The sequence below is a fragment of the Acinonyx jubatus genome, chromosome B3, assembly GCF_027475565.1.
Source record: "Acinonyx jubatus isolate Ajub_Pintada_27869175 chromosome B3, VMU_Ajub_asm_v1.0, whole genome shotgun sequence".
In the NCBI taxonomy this organism is placed as follows: Eukaryota; Metazoa; Chordata; class Mammalia; order Carnivora; family Felidae; genus Acinonyx; species Acinonyx jubatus.
The window spans coordinates 10,140,347-10,162,431 of record NC_069386.1 but is presented as its reverse complement, the minus strand read 5'-3'; the positions used below and the strand labels follow the sequence as shown (position 1 = coordinate 10,162,431).

The 22,085-nt window shown below is 42.9% G+C and overlaps 1 protein-coding gene across 5 annotated transcripts in view; it reads right to left on the bottom strand.

Annotated features, from left to right (window-relative positions):
- Positions 1-428: 428 nt before the first annotated feature.
- The window catches only part of SV2B (synaptic vesicle glycoprotein 2B), a 219,370-nt gene continuing 197,713 nt past the window's right edge, over positions 429-22,085 (bottom strand). For all 5 annotated transcript variants that reach the window (XM_027067989.2, XM_027067986.2, XM_053223594.1 and 2 more), the window contains 4 exons: positions 14,597-14,730; positions 10,869-11,069; positions 6,054-6,213; positions 429-3,412 (listed from right to left, as the gene is read on the bottom strand). In XM_027067989.2, coding sequence (XP_026923790.1) covers positions 3,229-3,412; positions 6,054-6,213; positions 10,869-11,069; positions 14,597-14,730 — 679 coding nt within the window. In that variant the 3' untranslated portion in view covers positions 429-3,228. The remainder of the gene's footprint in view (positions 3,413-6,053; positions 6,214-10,868; positions 11,070-14,596; positions 14,731-22,085) is intronic.

Below are 22,085 nucleotides of genomic sequence, written 5' to 3'. Positions count from 1 at the left end.
TTCCCAGGTGCCTGGCACAAGGTTTGGGCTCAGTAAGGATTTGTTGAATAAATGAAGAATGAGTGACTAGATGGATTAATAATACCAATCATTTCATACGTATACTGATCCTTCCACTTATCACATGAGTTTTCGGTGAATGGCCTCCAGGAATGGAGGGTAAATGTTTGTCACACTGTCCCATTCCTCAAAGATTCAATGACTGAGAGATAACTCCAGAACTATAGACAGAACATCGCCATAGGCCTGGTAGCCCACTCCCAGCACTACGTGTCACCTTGGTCACATCATTTGACCTTTGCGTTATACAAATTAAGAAAGCTGAAGGAAAGGAGTCTCAGCGTGCCAACCCCAGCTGATCCCATCAATTTAGGAATCCAGAAGAAACCTTAGTGTCTGGAAATAACCTCTAGTCTCACTTCTTAAAGGTTTGTTTACAATGATTTTTATTATTATTTTTAATGAGCTAATACAAGGTCACGGGGAATCCTGGGGATGTGGTTATTTATGACCTTGGGTGCATGTGCTACTTCACAAATAGGCACACCCCTTTCACTAATTATTTCCAATAAAACAGAAGGTCAAAAATCAGCATCAGGAGATAACACAACACAGTGGAGGCTGTTAAAAGTAACTACTCCCAAAATGAGCATCATAAAATACATCATGAACTGGGAACAGTTTCGTTCAACGAAGGAGAGCTTCATCCTTCTACTCTCCAAGGATGCCATCGGTAGTTTCTCCAGGTGGAATGCAAAATGAAAAAGAAGTGCCTGGCCAGATATGCTGTGCATGATCCCCGCCCCCCACCCCCAATGACAAGCCACAGAGACTATTTTTAAAGATGCATTTATCTCAGCAGTAATGACTGCACTTGAGAAGTGGCCGGGTACCAGTGCCAGGCAATTCTTCAAGAGGAAAGGCTGCAGGGCATGGCTGCACCCTTTACAAAGGCTTACGTGATGGATGAGACGGGAATTGCCCTTGGTTGGCTAGGTGGTCAGTTGAAGGAGCCATAAAGGTAATACAGAAGTGACCCCCAAATAATGGCAGCCACCTCAACACTTAAAAACGAATCAGATGTTAAATGTGCAAGATCCATTTTCACTAGAAATGCAGACGCTAACTGCTTTCTAAATTTCTTAACCGGCAGCTGCTCATTAAATTGTATCCCATTGAAGAATAATGTTACAAGGGATGTGACCACCTCCAGTTTACAGTGGAAAGTATATTACAGCTATGTTACATGGGGCTTCTCATGATCAATGTAGCATTTACGTTAGGTACCTCTTGTAAAACACAGAGAAACGTTAATCCACAATAGTATGTTTATATATTTGGGGGAATCAGGGTATCAAATCAGCGTTAAGATGTCTTCCTTCCCTGGGCAGGAAAAAAAGAATAGTGAAGAAAGAGGTAGGGGACAAGAGAACCAGAGTAAACATTTTAACCATTAAAACTGATCTCAGTTCCAGGGTAGAAAGGTTTCATAATATTTACTCTTTCCTTCAGCTGACCTGTTTGTTACTCCAGAGAATAACAGAAAGATGGCCTGAAGCTATCGTGGGGCCCAAGCGTTTCTCTAAATCTGACAAAACATTCCATGCGGTCATCATTATCCTGTTTAAATTTTTGGAGATTTCTGGTGGGGAACATATGACATTCGCAGCACTGAGAACACTGGAAATCAACTTAAACAACAAGTTCTTGCAAACTGATACTCTCCTGGCCTCGGCCAGTTCACCCCCAGGGGCATGAGCTCATAGCTCACCGTCCTTCCATGCTAGACAGTTCTGGTGTCCGAAATGTTCCTTTCCTGTGTTGTCAAGACTTCAGTCTATTGCTGATCTTTGTCCAAAGCAGTATTCTCCCAGGTTCCCCACCCCGGTTCATGCTCCAAACGGGTCTCAGGAAAGAGTTCTGTTGGAACACGGAAGGGAAACATCTTTGACATCCACTACATTCCCTAATTCCCATGCCAGTGACATCTGCTTCAAAAGTCCTGAACCGGGACACATTCTCCTGCCGTGATAACAAACATGGATCGTGTTTTACAGTTGAAAGAAACAGAAAGAATTTACGCTTTGGAGAACTGTGGCTACACTTCCCTCCCTCCATCGCCCCTGTTGTCCGCTGCATTTTATTCTCGTCTCCAAAGGGAGGGCCAGAAACCCCTTCTCACACTGTTTCCGGGTGAGCAGCCACGTCAAATGCCGGGGCCCACGTTGGCGAACTTGAGTTTCACAAGTGATCTGTGTAAGAGAGAAAAGTATCTACTCCACCTACACGAAGAACAGCGCCTGGGTTAAATGAACTGTACAACGTGAGTTTGCCGAGTGCATCCTCCTGACAGCGAGTTAAATGGCTATAAGATATTGTGCTTGCATTTCATTCAATCAGACCCAATATCCTGGGACCTCAAACGCCAACTCCCCCCAAAATATGGCTAAAATTCTGGCAAATATCTGCAGATACCACTTCCGCAAATTAAATCCGAATATAGTTATGTACAAAGTTAGTTTACAGGATACCTAAGTCTCTTTGAATAGATCGAAGCAGGAATAAATAGCATCCTTAAATTTACCATTTGATCATCATGGGAAACTTAGGACACCTGGTGGGAGGTGAGTAGATTTCTACAGATATTGCTCAAATATTTGGTTTTCTATATTAGAGTATCTTCAATGCTATTGTGCCAATTTTCAAATGGAACATATGACCGGTGACACTTCTCAGTGCAAAAATATAAGTATCCTGTTTTTCAAGCCCACTATTTATATGACTCTAATTTCCTGGCAAGTCAGTTTGCTAGGTCATTGGGCTCCAAGGAACTTTACGGAGGAGGAGCTTAAATGTTTCTCACCCTCAAATTCATTCTGAAATGCAAATAAGTCCTCGCACCTCCCCATTGGGGAACACACACTCCTTGGTCAGTGTGTGCACCCTCTGGAAGGTGTTATCCCTCTTCCCCTGCTCTGGGCTGGGGAGACCTGAAGCCAAGAACACAGCTCTGGGATTGTAAAGGTGATTCAGGACACCCCCAAATCAGTCACCTGAGTTACAAGCATATTGACAGCTGAAATGGATCCTAAACTAGGAGTCCCAAAATCGACTTCTCCTCCTGAGTTCGCCAGACAGTGTCCTCTGGACAGTGACAGACAGGAAGCGTGGGCGCATCGAAGGTTCCTGGATAAGATTCTTCCAACATTTTCTTTCCCCAGAGGGTGTTCACATCAGGACCTGTTCTCGGGTCTCTGGCAGTCGAAGAGCGATCAGGCCACCCCCGACAAGAGAGGCAGCAGCCAGAAGGATGGGGACCACTATGGTTATCCCAACAAAAGAAGCAAAGATGGTGTTTCCCAGGATGGCTCCAAATTTGCATAATCCATTGAGGATGCCAAAGGCCGTGGCCCTGTAAAAGAAGAAGAAAGTAAGTCATCGTGAAAGTCAAACCAGACTTCCTTAGATGAGCGGGACCATGGGTCCTTTCTTTTCCTTGTTGTGAGAGAAGGTACAGTGAAGGTGTGGAAGGGAACTTTTTTCCTAAACAGGAAGCATTCTCATTTAAATCAAATGTGGAAATACAGAACAACATAAAGATGCAAACTTATATAACTCCACCACTAAAAGGCAATCACCACTATTCACATCCTACAGTGTTTCCTTAAAACTTCTTTCTCTTTTCTAATGTTAGCTCTTTTTGAAATTGTCACAAGTAGTACATGCAAACCGTGAAACACTGAAACAAATGGAGAGAACGAGGCGGAAAGGATCAGCGTTCCTCCTTAATAACACCCGGATCCTCTTGTGGCAGACACTGCTGGGTGTCCCTAAATAGCATTTCTCCAAATATAGACTACATTTCCCAGACTCCCTTGCTGCAGAGTCTGGCCATGTGACTAAGTTTTAGCCAATGGGATGTAGGTGCAAGTGGCAGCTCCCGAGAAATTTCCTTAAGAGGTGTCGTGAGTGGTACTTTTTGCTCTCTTCCCTTCCATTTCTCTTCCTTCCTCCCTTCCCACTTCCTGGAATGGAGATGGTCTTCTCTTGGACCCCTGGCAGAGCTCATGAAAGGGATAAAAAGAGCCTGCAGTGCCTGTTCTGGACTTCTACAGGAGAGAAAAAGGAAATGTCTGTCTTCCTAAGGCTGCATTTTTTTGAGATTTCTGTCACCCATGGCAAAGCCTAATCCTAATTATTATCCCTCAGTCACACTTCTGAGGGGTAACTATTATATATTTAAGTTTATTTATTTATTTATTTAGTAATCTCTACCCTCAACGTGGGGCTCAAACTCAAGACCCCGTGATCAAGAGCTGTGGGTTCCACTGACAGAGCCAGCCAGGTGCCCCCTGAGTGGTAACTGTTAGGAACCATCTACCCTTTCTTGACTCCATCTGTACACAGAGACTATATTCCCAGCACCGTCTTCCTTCACCTGAAGTAAAATAGTTCTTTTATTAATATATTTCATACCACAGGTTTATCAAGAAGGTGCCTACATTTTTGTACCTTAAATTCTTTTTATAATTTTTAATCATTTTGTGGATAACTAACCCCTCAGTCCCAATCTTCTGGTTTTCAGAAGTTTCTTGGGTATTTTCACATGCATATTTTTCCAAATGAAATTTCCAAAGTTGTCCCAAGTTTCCAGAGGGAGGGGGAAAATATCTCATTGAATTTTGAATGGACTCTTTGAAGTTAGAAGAAAACTAAAGAAGATTTGAAAGATTTGTAAGATTAAATCTACTTAGAATTTCATAAGGTGTATCTTAACATATATGTAAGTCTCCTGTTCTATCTCTCAGTAAAGCTGTGTGGTTTTTTCCACATACAGCCCGGGGAAGAACTGACCTCTGGTTGGTAGTGAAACCTAAGTGTTTCACTTTTCTTAACAAATTGATTCCTAGATATTTTATGATTTCTTCTATTATTAAATGGAATTCAATTTTGTTTTTAAATGTGGTGATATATTTGTAAATTCCATATGCAGCTAAGTTACTTTTATTATTGACCACCTTATCAAATTATTTTATTGTTTATAGCAGTCTCTTTAGTTAATTGTCTTGAGTTTCATAGATGTAAAATCATATACTGTTGATATAATGATAATTTTTCCTCCTCTTATTTTTTGTAAAGCTTAGAAAGCTCTTTGGTTCAGGGGAGGGGGGCTCCAAATATGGGATGCTATCCATATTCCAACACTTCTGTCACCCATTTGGAGAATATCATTAAGATATTTTTCAGAATTTCATTCACCTGCCTTCCGTATCACTTCACACTCCTTTTTTTTTAAATATGAAATTTATTATCACATTGGTTTCCATCCAACACCCAGTGCTCATCCCCACAGGTGCCCTCCTCAATGCCCATCACCCACTTTCCCCTCCCTCCCACCCCCCATCAACCCTCAGTTTATTCTCAGTTTTTAAGAGTCTCTTATGGTTTGGCTCCCCCTCTTCACACTCCTTTGTGACCACAGGACCACTTACCTGCTACCCTTCAAACTCACAACTCCTTCTCCATAATGAGAAATAACTGCTACGTAATGGCCTTGACCCTACACCTTTAAACTAGGACTCTTCTCATATGGCTTGCACAAAATAAAAGTAAATGCTGGGCTTCCCTACCACGTTCTCTGCACATGCCCTAGACCATCATGCCTCATCCCTACCTTTATCTTCCCTTACCTCTCATCTACCTTTTGTTTATCTAGTTCCTCATCTTTGTCCCATATCTCCCAACAGAGGCCTATTCTCACCTCTCTTTGGATTGCATGACACATACGGTGTCACCCTCATTCCTCTCTCCTGAACATGGTTCGCACCTGTCCTTTGTATCTAGCCACCCACCCCACCCTATCAGGCTTTAGCCTGCTCATCTCCATGCCTCTGCTGGCCCCCCTACAGGAGAAACTCAACAGCTTCAGAGATGCTTTGCTCACGAAACACCCGGAAGAACAAGATGGCAGCGACGGAGGATCTTGGAACGGGTAGACCTCTGGCCACAGAAGTCCAAACAACTCCCAGAGGGAAGCCCAGGGAAGAACTGACCTCTGGTTGGTAGGATATAGTTCCACCGTGATCACATCCAGAGCATTCCAGGCGGCAATGCTGGTCCCACAGAACAGGCACTGCCAGCCAATCATCTCAGACTCGCTGTTGCCGAAAAACAGGAAGAAGCAGCAGACCGCGGAGATTAGCATGGAGCCACCTACAGGGGGAGGTCAAGGGCAGAAGAAAAAAATGAAGACAAGACTGTCACCCACCAGTTTTTCCCCTTCTCCCACCTTCACAGGTGCAGCCTGTGCAACAGGTCCATCTCTACACGGAGAAAGCACAGCTTGAGGCCCCAAACATGGTGCTCCGGTCATGGGAGCAGAGCCTTCTGCTTGGGTCATGTCACCAGAGTTAGCCCCCGAGAAGGATTTTGAAATCCTCATGCTGTGGTGCTGCCCAGCCCAGAATTACTGGGGATGAGCCAGAGGGGGCCCTAGTTGAAAATCTATGTCCCAGACATTGTTCTGGGTGCCTGAGATACATGAGTATCAAAACCACCTTGTGGAGCTTACCTGCTATTGAGAGCATAACCATCAATGGGCTGCCGAAGAAAACCTGAAAGGCCGGCTGTTAATTCTTCATTTATTCCCATCTCCGGCCCAGATATCTGACCTGCCCTTCTCAGCCCTTGCCCTGTGCCCTGAGAAGCTACCCCCAGAGACTGCATACCTTGTCAGCTGAGAGCGGAGAGGGGTTGGAGTGTTTCTTCCCAATTCCCATCCCATTTATAAGCCCCGTTTTGGTGATGGCTGCAGCCCCCACAGGACTGCGGTTCCTTCCAGGAGCCTCCACCTCCATGGTTCCAGTTCTCACTGGGCTATTTTTTTCCCTGTAACCCCAGAGGCGGAAACTGCTGCCACTTCTGCTAGCATCCGGGTGCCTCATCTCCCTTATTTGTTCCCATAGCCCTGCCCACCCCTCTAAAAGTCACATCCCATCAATAAAGTCTCTTCACTAGAACTCTCTGGGATGGCTTCTTTTTCCCACCAGCACGCTGGCTGATCCAGCTAATGATAAGAGGTCCCACTGAAAGAAGGCTGTGTCAAACCATGCCCAAATCCAACCTGCCCAGCCCAGCCCAGAAGAGCTTGGGAAGTGTGGAGTAGATGCACAGCATAGACCAGGGGTCTGGCTGGAAATGCAGTGAGAATGGTTAGCAGAAAGAAAGAAAGCCGCATGCAAATTACCAGCTGGGAAACAGGCCAAGGCGCCCCACCAGGCAACCGGGGGTGGGGGGGGAGGTGGGGGTGGGGAAGACAGGTCCTCCAGTTGCCAAGAAGCCATGCTGGGGGCCTGGTCTCACCAACAAGTGCCTCCTGGGGGGCCTCTGCCTGGAATCTCACACTCAGACCTGGAGCTGCGAAGATTGAGGCCAAACCCTGCTGATGAGCGGGGACATGGTAAGCATCGCCTGGGTTCTGCTGATTCTGGGAGGGGGTAGGGCTGTGAGCAGGTCACCTTGTAATCTCTTTCCAAACAGCGAGGAAGGAGACAAACATCTACTTGAGAACCCTATCATCTAAACGCATGCCTCCCTCAAAGTGGCCAGCCATGGCACCTGGCTTACAATAAATGTTGACAGCTGTTTGTTGAATACAAAATATGACCGTCAAATGCATCAAGTGATAGTTGAGGAACTGGCCTCTCATCTATGTTAGGTAATCCTACCGTAGATCCCTGTGGCCCCCTATAGATCCTTGGTTAATTCCTTTCACTTGTGATTGAGAGGCCTGAGTTCAAATCCCTGCTTCCCCTGCGTGACACTGAGCAAGTCTCATAACCTCTCTGTCCTGCCTCACTTTCCCCATCTGTAAAGTGTGGGCAAAAACAGTACCTACCTCACAGGTTTATTTCGAGTGTTAAATATGTTAATATTAACAAAATGCTTGGCACAAAGCCTGACCTATAATGCGTGCTTCGTAAGTGTTCGTTAAATGAACTTTCTAGTTTCTGTCTCTCTCTCCCAATAGATCATTTGCTCTGTAAGCATAAGGACAGTGTCTGTCTCAGTTACCGCCGTGTTCTCATTGTCTACCGCACAGCCTGGCAGAGAGTATGCGCCACATAAATTATTGCTTATTGAATGAATACACGAGGACTAACGGTCTCATCAGGAAAACTTCTACCCTTGTTAACAAGACGCTAGTTCAGCCCAGGAAACAGCACAGCATCGCAAACAGGACAAACTCTGCCCTCGCAGATTCTGCAGGGAATTTGAGGAAATAGTCATTTCGTTTCATGGAAAGGCTATTTCAAAACAGGTCACCCACACGCCACTGAGACATTTATTGAGCATCTACTACTGCGCACTGATAATATCACAGTTGGTCCACGGCATGCCAGGCTTTCTACTAGAGATCAAAGAAAGAACGGTCTGAGCTCTCAACAGAACCAGAGAAACAAAATACAGATGCTAATAAGAGAGTAGAACATAGGGGAGCCTGGGTGGCTTGGTTGGTGAAGCACCTGACTTCCACCCAGGTCATGATCTCATGGTTCATGGGTTCAAGCCCTGCACCGGGCTCAGTGCTGACAGCTCAGAGCCTGGAGTCTGACTCGAATTCTGTGTCTCCCTTTTTCTCTCTGCCCCTCCCCTGTTTGCACCCTCTCTCTCTATCTCTCAAAAATAAATAAACTTTTAATAAAATTTTTTTTAAATAAATAAATTTTTTTTAAAAAACATGTAGAACATAAAGAATGAGAAATATTGGGGTGCCTGGGTGGCGCAGTTGGTTAAGCGTCCGACTTCAGCCAGGTCATGATCTTGCGGTCCGTGAGTTCGAGCCCCGCGTCGGGCTCTGGGCGGATGGCTCGGAGCCTGGAGCCTGTTTCCGATTCTGTGTCTCCCTCTCTCTCTGCCCCTCCCCCGTTCATGCTCTGTCTCTCTCTGTCCCAAAAATAAACAAACATTGAAAAAAAAATTTTTTTTAAAAAGAATGAGAATTATTAGTTCCGGTTATCCAATTTGGGGAGCATGCCGGAAATCAGTTTTGATCTGGGGTACATTCACGGTGCTAAGGAGAGCTTCAGTAGCGGTGAAGGGGATGTCTGCTCTCTGGCTGTCCTGCCTTCTCCCCGGGGCCCAACCTTCCCGCTGTCTCCATTGGGGAACACGTGCCTGCTCTGGGCAGTGAGCCACGCCCCTGCACATGGGCACCCACCCCATTCCTCACAGGCCCTGCCTTCCCAAAGACTACCCCAGGCCTCAACCTCAGGATTCACTATTCAGCCTGGGACTCAAGAGGCCAGTGGCAGAAGGGCAGAAATGTCACATGCCTATGCTCACATGCCTTATCTCATTGGAGCAAACAGAGGTAGTACTTTAACAACTGTGTAATATAAGCTCGCAGAAGGAAAGGAAGGTGTGCAGACTCAAAGAGAATGTTGGCCAAGATGGTCACCTGACTCCCAGCCACTGGTCTTATGCATGGTGTAGCCCCTTCCTCAGAAAAGCTTGGGCATTGCCCGAGTTAGAAAACACTGTCCTTCCCTCAGGGGACTCGGGTCTAACCAGTACACAGGAGACAGCTCAATCTTCCAGGCCTAGAGATGACCCTATCCTCACCACACACCTAAAAAGCTGAACTCATGCTGGGGCGCCTGGGGGGGCTCAGTCGGTCAAGCGTCTAACTCTCAGTTTCGGCTCAGGCCATGATCTCATGGTTCATGAGTTCAACTGACATCGGGCTCTGAGCTGACAGTGCAGAACCTGCTTGGGATTCTCTCTCTCTCTCTCTCTCTCTCTCTCTCTGTCCCTCCCCAACTCCTGCTGTCACTCTCTCAAAATAGATAAACTTAAAAAAGAAAAAGCTGAAATCACAGCCATGTCTTGTGCTTACCCTTCCAAATATCTATGCTCCTCTATAACAACAATATTCAATATGAGCCCAACATCAGGAAAAGATTCCCTTGCCAAGATCTACCTGATTGATTTGTTCTTCTCTGACAAAACAACGTGACTTATTTTCTTTGCCTTTGAACTCCACTGCTAGGGAGCTGGTATTAATTTTCCTGATCAGCTGCAACCCTAGAGCAGACCCTTCGTGACATGTGAATCCGTGTGTTGTTCTGGTCCCCACCCTGGGCTGACAATACATATATTCTAATGTATGTTTTTCCTGGCCCTGGGTGTGTACTTTTTGGTTCTTGTTTCTGTAGCAAACTTCTGGGGATCCTGGTGCAGTGAAGCAAAGTACGTGAATGCTGCCACCATTTTTAAGGACCATGTGTGCACCAAGCACTGTGAGATCCTCTGGCGACACGATGTGCCAGCCAGTTACAGTTACCGATAAGGAAACTGAGGCCTGGAGAAATAAAGGAGCATTTCCAAAGTCAAATAAGCCTCAGGAGGACTCCAACACAATTCTGTCCATCTCCAAAGCCCAAGTGTTAACACTACTAAATAATAATAAGTAATGCAATTTATTTTAAAGCCTGCAAATGAATCGATGTTCATCTAAGAGCACTTTATATATTTTTCTGACAATAATCATACACAGTGGGTAGAGCGGATATATTTAATATCCTTACTGAAGTGCTAATACCATGACTGTCAAAGAATCGCTCAGTCAGGAAATTAAAGAGGACTCCCTGACCTGGACCGTGGGTCTCAAACTATCTCCGTGGAGTCCTGGGGTTTTGGAAACATGCCTGCCCCCTCGGCTCCTACACCAGCAGATGCCGTCTCATCTGTTTGGTTTCCAGTGGGAGATTTCTTCAAGGAAAAGAAAAAAAACTCTGCTTCTTTATTACGCTTGAAAGCCACCGTCCTTACCTACTGGAGGAGAGGCGGCATGCCTGACTACTCACCGATCATCTTGAGTCTTCCAACTTTGTCCATGAGCAGAGCAGAAATGATGTTCCCAGGCAACACAGACAGACTGCCAAGGAAGCTGACGAGGTAAATCAGGAAGTCATTATCTTGCTCAAAGTCCATGTGGCAGCCTTCTTTCTGCTCCAGAAAGGTGCTGTTGATAAACCGGCAGTTGATGAACTTATGCTCGTAGAGGTCTGGGGAGAGAAGGAAACCTTTGGTTCGTGGCAAGTGGACGGGGGCTGGGGAGAGATGGGGCAGAGGAAGGGATGAAGTCACGCCCCTTCCATGGGCAGACTGCCACAAGCCTCTGGCAATCAGACAGTCTCAAAGTCAAGGCGACATGTGGCCAGGTATGAATGAAGAGAGGAAACTCTAAAAATGTAAGGACGGCTTCAACTTCCTATAAGGAAAATGTAAGGAACACTCACTGAGAGACATGCCTGAATATGTCATCTCTCAGGCTACAGAACAGCCTGTTTCTATCAATGAGATGACACCAAGGTCCAAGGCTACCAGCTTATAGGAAGCAGAAGACAAGAGTATTCCATCCAGGGACGCCTGGGTGGCTCAGTTGGTTAAGTATCCGACTTTGGCTCAGGTCATGATCTCGTGGTCCGTGAGTTCAAGCCCCATGTCGGGCTCTGTGCTGACAGCTCAGAGCCTGGAGGCTCCTTCGGATTCTGTGCCTCCCTCTCTCTCTGCCCCTTCCCAGCTCGTCTTCTCTCTCTCAAAAATAAATAAACATTAAAAAAATTTTTTAAAAGAGAGAGAATTAGGTCCAGAGCCCACGCAGAAACCTGAACATTCTTCAAAAGAAAAACCATCTGCTCAGTGGTGTCCAGGATGGGAAGCAGGGGGTGGTGATTATGGAGAGCACAGAGGATTTTTAGGGCAGTAAAAATACTCTATATGGCATGGTAATGATGAATATATGCCATCATCCATTTGTCCAAGCCCATAAAATGCTCAACATCAAGAGTGATCCCTACCGTCAACTCTGGACTTGAGATGATCCTGATATACCAGTACAGGTTCATCAATGGTAACAAATGCACCCCTCTAGTAGGGGGATGTTGATAATCGGGGAGGGGGGGTGGGGTAGGAGTTACATGGAAATCTCTGTACCTTCTTTCCAATTTCATTGTAAACCTAAATCATGTCCAAAAACATAAAGTCTTTAAAAAGTATAAACCATTTGCTTTAAAACTAGTTCCCAAGTCTTCCGGCACCTTCTACCACCAACTGTTCTTGCAGAAAGATCGCCTACGTGGGCTCTCAGGAAACCTGCCTTTCGGGAACCGGCTCTGCTGTTGACCCTCTTTAACCTTCCCAAACTCCCTCCTACAAAATTAGAAAATTACACCTGATTATCTCCATCACTTCCCAGCCCACCGACATTTCATGACTACAGGTGTTCTCAGAAATCCCCATGTAAGAGTACGCAAACAAGGAGGCAACATTAAAGCTTGAAAGAAGAGGGGCACATTGTGGTTCAGTTGATTAAGTGTCCAACTCTTGGTTTCAACTCAGGTCATGATCTCACGGTTCGTGAGCTCGAGCCCTGCATTGGGCACTGTGCTGACAGGGCGGAGCTTGCTTGGGATTCTCTCTCTTTCCCTCTCTCTCTCTGCTGCTCCCCTGATTGTGCTCATGCTCTCTCTCTCTCTCTCTCTCTGTCTCTCTTTCTCTCAAAACAAATAAATAAAAAACTTTCTTCTTGAAAGAAGAAACTAAAAGATTCGTCAGGTTTTAATGACAAATAGGAAATGTATAGCTCTCATTTTTTTTAAGTTCAGGCTAAAAAAAATAATTTAGGAAGGTAAATCTCATAATGGATTATTTAGAGACTGAGGGATATTTGGAGGCCAGACATTGAACCTTTTGAGGCTGACCTGATAGAAGAAAAAGATGTTCTTGCATAAACCCTGGTGCTGATGCCAGGGAGAACGCACTGATATGGCATGATGCATGGAGTTCAGTGACAAGATGACAGACTTCAGAGCCAAACAACTAAGGAATAAATCCAAGCTCCCTGTGGCCTTGGGCAAGATGCGTAATCCTGGGTTTCCTCGGCTATAAGATGGGAATAATCGTGCATTTCTCACTGGAGACAATGTAGGTGGAGCCCCTGGTAAAACTCAGGTAGTTTCCCTACATCCCAACTTGACCTGGTATGTTAACGTATGATGTAGTAAAAGTAACAAGGAGAGGTGGCCTGGTGGGATTTTGTGAACTTTTTTTAATCACGGAAATCTGAAATGGTGCGATTTTAAAATATCCTTATCATCTCACTTCAAGCACAAACCTTGAAAACATACAATTTTTCCTTTTCCTTCATTATTGTGAGAACATGACTCTTGAATTTTGCAAGATTCAAATTCTGTGAGGTCTTCAAGAGCACCCCGTGTACATAAAATGCAGCCTTCCTGGAACCCTGGGTTTTCATCTGTGCCTTATTTTTTAATGTAGTTTATTTATTTATTTAATTATTGTTTTGATGTATCTTGTTTTATTTAACAAAGCCTCTGTCAGTTAATATTAAAGACAATTCCAGATGTTCTTTACACATGTATAATTTCTCATATACGTAATTACAACTGTATCTGCTAGCACGGTTCAATAGTAATATGATGTGAACAACTTACATAAATTTAAATGTTCTAGTAGCCACATTAAAAAAAGTAAAAGAATCAAGTAAAATTACATTTTTTTAAATACTTCATTGTCAAGTTAGCTAACATACGATATATATGGTATAGTCTTGGCTTTGGGAGTAGGTTCCTGTGATTCATCACTTACATACAACACCAATGCTCATCCTAACAAGTGCCCTCCTTAATGCCCAACACCCATTTTCCCCACCCCCCCAAGCCTCCCGCCCCCATGAACCCTCAGTTTGTTCTCTGTATTTAAGAATTTCTTGTGGTTTGCGTCCCTCTCTGTTTTTACCTTATTTTTCCTTCCCTTTCCCTATGATCACCTGTTAAGTTTCTCAAATTCCACAAATGAGTGAAAACATATGATATCTGTCTTTTTCTGACTGACTTATTTCACTTAGCATAATATCTTCCAGTTCCATCCATGTTGTTGCAAATGGCAAGATTTCATTCTTTTTCATCACCGAGTAATATTCCATTGTGTGTGTGTGTGTGTGTGTGTGTGTGTGTGTGTGTACATATCACATCTTCTTTATCCATTCATTTTGAGAGAGAGAGAGAGCATGTGTGAGCAGGGGGAGGGGGCAGAGACAGAGGGAGAGAGAGAATCCCAAGCAGGCTGTCAGAATGTAAAGGGCTTAATTTCATGAACTGTGAGATCATGACCTGAGCCGAAATCAAGAGCAGGACACTCAGCCGACTGAGCCACCCACGCACCCCTCATCTGTGTTATATTTTGTTCCTGCTGAGGACGTGTCGCACATATCATCAGTCTCCTCGAGACTAGAGCGCTCACCCAAACTTTTGTTTCTCGCTTCACGTGCAATAAAACATGCAGACAAAATAAATGCATCGGCAAAGACTGTGCAACTAATCCATGCCATACCTAGGGTCTCTCATACCTAGGGTGAGAACCCATTTTTCCAACCTGAGTGAGACTCAGTAGTCACATCTGTAAATACCTTGCTACCGACCCCTAAAGCTTATGACTGAGACTATCGTGTCTTAGATAAGACTAGTCCAAGACCCTTGACCCAGCGCACCCACACCACCCATGTCCTTACCTGTGTTGTAGAAGGTGGTTGATTCAATGGTGCAGTTTTTGAAATAGGTATCAGTAGATGTAACATCTTGAAAATAGCACTCATCAAAGAATGTGTCCTCAAAGAGTACGTGTTTAAAGTACATCTTTGTGAACCTGTGGGAAAGACATTAGCCCCTGAGTGATTCAACCAGGCAGAAAGAAGACTTGAGACCAAAATCAAAAGCACAGAAAGGCAGAAAATGGAGAACTTCAAACCAAAGGTGCTGGAACATGGAGTGTTTTTCCATTTCTTTGTGTCTTCTTCAATTTATTTCATAAGCTTTCTGTACTTTTCAGCATACGGATCTTATATGTAGGAGAATCACTGGGTTCTACTCCTGAAACCAAGACTACATTGTATGTTAACTAACTTGAATTTAAATAATAATAATTTTTTTTAAAGATCATTTGGGGCACCTGGGTGGCTCAGTAGGTTGAGTGTCAGTTAAGTGACCGACTTCAGCTCAGGTCATGATCTCACCATTCCTGAGTTTGAGCCCCTCATCGGGCTCTGTGCTGACAGCTAGGAGCCTGGAGCTTGCTTTACATTCTGTGTCTCCCTCTGCCATTCCCCCACTCACATCTGTCTCTCTCAAAAATAAACATTAAATTTTTTTAATTAAATAAAATTAAAATTAAAAAAAGAAAGATCACTTGCTTCAGTGGCTCTCAATCCTGCCCGTATATCAGAATCATTGGAAGGCTTGTTAACAATGGCTGGTTACATAATTTGTGGGGTCCAGAGTAAAATGAAAATGCTGGCCCTATGTTCAGAAAGTAAGAAAAAAATGCCTTTAAATGTACTAAAATAATATAAAGCTTTTCCTTTTTACTACGGTCTCTCCCTCTCCCTTCTCCTGATTTGTCCTGGTAGGTTTTTTTTTACTTGACTAATGTTATTCTAAATAAAGAAACATTTAGAACTTTTTTAAAAAAGGACTAAAACATTATTTTTGACGTAGACTAGTCCCTGTTCCTTAGCTGGTGTTTATAAAGGCGGGAGGGCAGCAGGAGTGAGGAAGCTGGTGCCTACACCCGGTAGATACAGGATCTTCTACAGCACCTGGTGATTCCCAATACGGTCATGGACATTATGCATCAGACTCATTGACATGTGGGATAGTGTGAAATGAAAATATTGATAAAATGTCACTCTAAGCGGAGCTTTAAGAACATGCAGTTCCCTCAGCTGGTCTTAGTAGGTTTGGAAGCAATAGATTTGGGAGGAACTGAGCATCTTCATTTTAAAGATTTCCCCAACCAAGATCTGGAGGGACAGGCACTCTCATTCACACGGTTGGTAGAATATAATTGGCGTAGCCTCCTTGGGGAGCAGTTTTGCAAAATTTTAAGTGTGTAATCGCTTTGACCTAGAAATCCGCCTTGAAGAATTTATCCTACGGTTTGCCTCCCTCTCCGTTTGAAACTAGTTTTTCCCCTTCCCTTCCCTCAATGGCCCTCCATTAAGTTTCTCAAGTTCCACATATGGGTGAAAACATATGATATCTGTCTTTCCCTGACTGACTTATTTCCCTTGGCATAATACCATAAGAGACTCTTGAATGCAGAGAACAAACTGAGGGTTGATGGGGGGGTGGGCAGGGGTGAGGGGAAAATGGGTGATGGGCATTGAGGAGGGCACTTGTTGGGATGAGCACTGGGTGTTGTATTTAGGTGATGAATCACTGGAATCTACCCCCAAAACCAAGAGCACACTGTATACACTATATGTTAACTAACTTGACAATAAATTAAAATGAGAGAAAGAAAGAAAGAAAGAGAAATAATTTATCCTACCTATACCTGCTCATACATTCAAAGAGAAGCATTCACTGATGCTCATTGCAACATCTCTTATTTTTTCTTTTTGAGAGAGAGAGAGAGAGAGAGAGAGAGAGAGAGAACATGAGCATGAGTCGGGGGAGGGGCAGAGGGAGAGAGAAACTCTTAATCAGGCTGCATGCTCATTGTGGAGCCCAACTTGGGACTCAATCTCACAACCATGAGATCATGACCTCAGCCAAAATCAACAGTCAGACGCTTAAGCGACTGAGCTACCCAGCCACCCTGCAACATTTCTTTTTTTTAAAAAATTGTTTTTAACATTTATTTACTTTTGAGACACGGAGCATGAGCAGGGAAGGGGCAGAGAGGGAGACACAGAATCTGAAGCAGGCTCCAGGCTCTGAGCTGTCAGCACAGAGCTCGATGCGGGGCTCAAACCCACAAACTGTGAGATCATGACCTGAGCTGCAGTCGGACGCTTAACGGACTGAACCACCCAGGAGCCCCATAACATTTCTTATAATAATTGATTACTAGAAGGATGATGGGTATGTAGGTAGGTAGGTAGACAGATAAACAGATAGATAGCACACAGTGGAATCACATGTGGCAGTTATTAGGTAGATCTGTATGTCTTAATATGGAATAATCTTCAAGGTATATTGTTAACTGAAAAAAAAAAAATCAAGTGCAATATAGTGTCTCTAGCATGTGAGCATTCCCATAAGAAAAGATATGGTACATCACCTCTGACGCATAGAATATATCCAAAAAGTTGCATAAGAAACTGGTAGGTGTGGTTGGCCCTAGGGAGGTGCAATGGGGGTCAGGAATGAGATAATGTCAATCCTTCCTTTATACCACACATATACACACTTGTCACTTAAAAATGAAACAACTAATAAGGGGGAAGCATCTACGTGACTCTGAGATGCAGCCACATTTGGAAGTATTGCTCTAGTCCAACTCCTTACTAGGAAAAAACAATCTTACATTCAAAAACGTGGACTGACATACATGAACTAACTTCTTCCTCTGCTGGGCCTTTCCCAAGCTCAGTCAAACCTGTAAGCTAGAAGCCTTGGATGTGATTTGTGGAGAATTACAACCCATTCATTCGTCTATTCATGTATTTATACACTCAGTCTCCAGCAAAACTTAACTTAGCATGGTATTAGGTGCTACGAATGTAGAGAGGAAAGACATGGTCCCTGCCTTCAAGTCTAATTGGAGAACAAGCCAAGCAAACAGACAACACACAATACAGTGGGAATCACAGTGACAGAGGTAGCACAGGCTGCTGAGACTCATTGTTCCCCTTCAGGGCCACCACATAATTCAGTCCATGACCACGTATGATGACCAGTTCCCCTTTTCCTCCACGCTATATTGTATTTTGCTAACAGCCCTAATCTAGATTCACCTGTCGCTAGCTTCTGCAAAACAACCCCCACCCAGTAAGAAGGCCTGAGCGTGAGCTTCTCAAAGAGAGGTCCCCGGACCTCTTGCAACAGAACACAACAGAAGACTGCTGTGAAAGATGCTGTCTCCTATATGCCTAGACCACTTGAACCAGAATCACCAGAGGCAGAGGCCAAATTACTTTGTACAATGTTTCATAGGGTCAGATGTGCTACAGACTTTTAAACAGGGGCCTCCAAAGGCTATCACTGAACTCTTCAGGTTTCCACGGAGAAATGAATCGGTAAGCCTTTTGTTACAGGAAGATGCCTTTGATTTCAAAATTAATGTGATTCGTATGCTGGATATGTTTACTCAGGAAAGCTATTCCTGGAGCCTGTCTCAGGTCTTTGCCTTTCTTAATATATCCTTCTCTTTAATATAGTAATAGGCTGCTGATGTGGCCTTCAGATATATTTTAATGTTCTGGCGAGGGTGGGTGAGGGAGCAGAGCCATAAATCATAATGGGCCTGACGCAAGCAGACCTTAAAATGTATCTCCAAGTGAGTTATAAAGAGTCAAAGTTATAAAGAAAGAGATAAAAGGAGAAAGGGCCATGGCATATTTTATGAGTCTTTATATAAATCATCCCCTATCTCTAATTTATATACTGAACTGGTCCAAGATTCTTCATACAGGAGACTTAAAAGGCTGAAAGGAAAGTTTGCGCAAGTATCTTATGGAACTTGTCCTGTAAGAAAACAGGATCCGTTGGCAATCCAGAGTCCATGGCAGACTTATTACTACAAACACTTTATGTCAATGGTTAGTCTACCAAAGGATCTAAACTGTGCCCAAAATTGTATCAATGTAGTCACGTGTTTTACCTGACGGCATCCTCAAGAAACTCAGTCTAATTAAAGAGATAAACAAGGAAACTAATCCCTAAAATTTAGTGTCATAATCATCAAGATAGAGGTATGTCATAAGATATTTCAAAGGGAGCACTTTTCAGGGAGAATATTTCAAACAATGGGCACAGTTCTCCAAAGCTTCTGCACATATATCCTATTATATCATAAGCCTTCCAGGTACAGTAAAATGAAACAGAATGGTCAAGAAAGGAACTGGAATTCTAGTCTCTCACACATTATCTCATGTCAGGTCCTAATCTGATGGAAAGCAGAGTGTAAACAAGGGAATCGTTGGCTTCAGAAAATATATGCTTGGACCTAGTTTGCTTAAAGAATGGAGGAAACTGAAAATGCCGCCTGAACTCTCTATAGAACTTCCCAAATTCCCTAAATGTAGTCATCAGGCTTTTTCCCCACCTCTGATACCATTCTCCGGAAAATGAAGAGTAGGGTCCCAACTTTCAGAGCTTAATCACCAAGAGGTCTCGGGCAAGTCTTTTTTCCTCTCTAAGCTTGCATTTAAAAATCTTTAAAACAGGGGTATGGAGGAGGTGTTTCTTCCCAGCTCCATATGGTTCTATAAATGAGAAGGGCCTTAACTGTGTGTTGCCTGAGAGGAAATAAAAGATATGGCCTAGGATATGGTCATCTTACTTCTCCACATTATGAAAATATGCTTTCACGGAGAATAGGAAGATATTTATGGAAGGAAATACTGGTGCCAATGTCAACCAAATAGTCTCTAAAAACACATACTTATGCCTCAGTGAATCTGCCAGTAAACCCAATCTCCTTGCTTCCACTTCTTTCACACTCAAGGCCAACCAAGTGCTGAAATCGCAAGAATTCATCCTGTCTCTTTTACAAAGATCCTAGCATGTGTATAGCATTTGGGAATAAAATCTTAAATGGAATGACAAAAGTAGCATATAGGGGGGCACCTGGGTGACTCCCATCGGTTCAGCTCCCAACTCTTGATCGTGGCTCAGGTCATGAGCTCACAGTTCATAATACTGAGCCCCACGCTGGACTCTGTGCTGACAGCTAGAGCTTGCTTAAGATTCTCTCTCCCCCTCTCTCTCTGCCCCTCCCCCAATCACATGGTCTCTCTCTCTCTCTCTCTCCCTCCCTCCCTCCCTCCCTCCCTCCCTCTCCCTGTATGCTCCCCAGTTCACATGTTCTCATTCTCTCCCTCCATCTCTCTCTCCCTCTCTCTCACAAAATATTGTGCGCCCTAACATATGTAAAAGTAAACTGCATGACAGTAGCATAAAACATGACAGAAAATGACAGTGTTCTATTGAAAAGCTCTCACATGACGTGTGAAGTTAATATATTATTTGAAGATAGTGATTAATGAAAGATATATATTGTAAGCTCAAGGCAACCACTCAATTTTTTTAAAAGAGGAATAAATAATAAGCTAGTAGTGAAGGTAAAACAGAATTATGAAAATAATATAAAACAGAGCAGGAAACAGTAAAAAAAAAAAAAGAGAATAGAGAAAACAGCTAACAATATGATAGAAAAAGTGGGACTATATGCTATCTATAAGGAACCTACTTAACCCCAAAAACATAATGAAAGAAAAAAAATGGAAACAGTAAATACCAATCAGAAGAATCCTGGAGATTCAGATAATATCAGATAAAGTAAACTTAGAGCAAGGAATATTATCAGGGAATAAGGGGTATATTACATAATGATAAAGGCATCAATTCACCAATAAGACGAAACCAATACAAATGTGTATGCACCTCACAACAGAACTTTAAGAAAAGAAAGCCCTATGGCATACAGATTGCATTATCTGGCCAAAACATAAATATATATAAATTATATTTTGACACTTCTAAATACACTTCTAAATAATTTTGAGATGAAGAGTAAATATTATGGGAAAATATAAAATAGATATAAGAAGTTGATGCTGCTGAAGCAAAACTGGAGTGAAATGTTCCTAATTAAATTCACTCACTTTTTAAAAAATATCAAGAAATACGAAAAAGAAACTAAGACATAAAGAAAGAAATATGAGAAAAAATATTATTATTTAAATACAAAATATGCAAAACTCCAGTAAGACTGATTGTAAAAAAAAGACTAAAAGCGCAAATGGGTAGTATTAGTATAGTAGTAAAAAGGAAGAATTTATTGTTACAAATCTAATAAAAATGTATATATCATAAGACAATGTTGTGAAGAACTTTGTGACAATATAATTAAAGCTTAAAAGAAATAATTTTCCAAAAGAAAAATGAGCATATCTGAATATATTAATGTCATTTAAAAATGAATTGTTAATCAAAATCTGTTACGTCAATTAATGGCAAGCTGATATGGTTAGAGAGGCTATCTTTACCAAACCCTCAAGGAATCGACTACCACTACCTTACGCAATTTGTTTTAGAAGAAAAAGTGTGTGTGTGTGGGGGGGGGGGTGGTGGTAATAAACTTGATACCAAAGGCAAATGGAAAAGTATAAGGAAAATATATACCATCTTATGAACAGGTTTAAAAATCCTAAATAGTACTTTAGCAAATCAAATTTGTCAATCTATTGCCATGAAACAAATTAACAATGAATTAGTAATACACATCCCAGGAATCAAGTATGGTTGAAAACCAGAAAAACTATTATTTTAACGTATCATATGAGTAGGTCCAAGGAGAAAACCTTATAATTATCATAGTAGATGCAGAAAAACATTTGACAGACTCAATATACTTTTTTGACAAAAAAGAAGCTCGGCATAATCAAAACAGCAGAGATTTTTCTTAACTTTCTAAAGGCTAAGAGTCAAAACATACAGCAGATATCATATTTAAGGATGAGATACCAAAAGCACCCACTGATGTCAAGATACCCATTAGTCCTGCTCCTATCCATCACTGAGCACAACACAACGAAAAGAGAACATAATTATAGGGAGAAGAAAGGAAGAGATAAAATTATCATTAATTTTTGTCAATGTGTTTGCCACATACAAGAACCAAGCAAATCTACCAAGAAGTTATCAAAATGAATAGAGTTGTGTCAATGTGTTAGATCAAAAAAAAAATCATGTATAAAGGAAAAAGGTGAAGAAGGGGCAAGAGAAGAGGAGGAGGAGAGAAGAGGGAGGAGGAGGAGAAAAAGAGAGGGTAAAGGTCCCACTCACAATAGCAGCAGGAACAATAAAGCATCAGTAATAAGCCTCACAAAATACATATGAGATTTTTTGTAATGTTTATTTATTTTTGAGAGAGAGAGAGAGCAGGAGGAGCACAGAGAAAGGGAGACAGAGGATGCAAAGCAGGCTCTGCACTGACAGCAGAGAGCTCGATGCGGACTCGAACTCACAAACCACGAGATCATGACCTGAGCT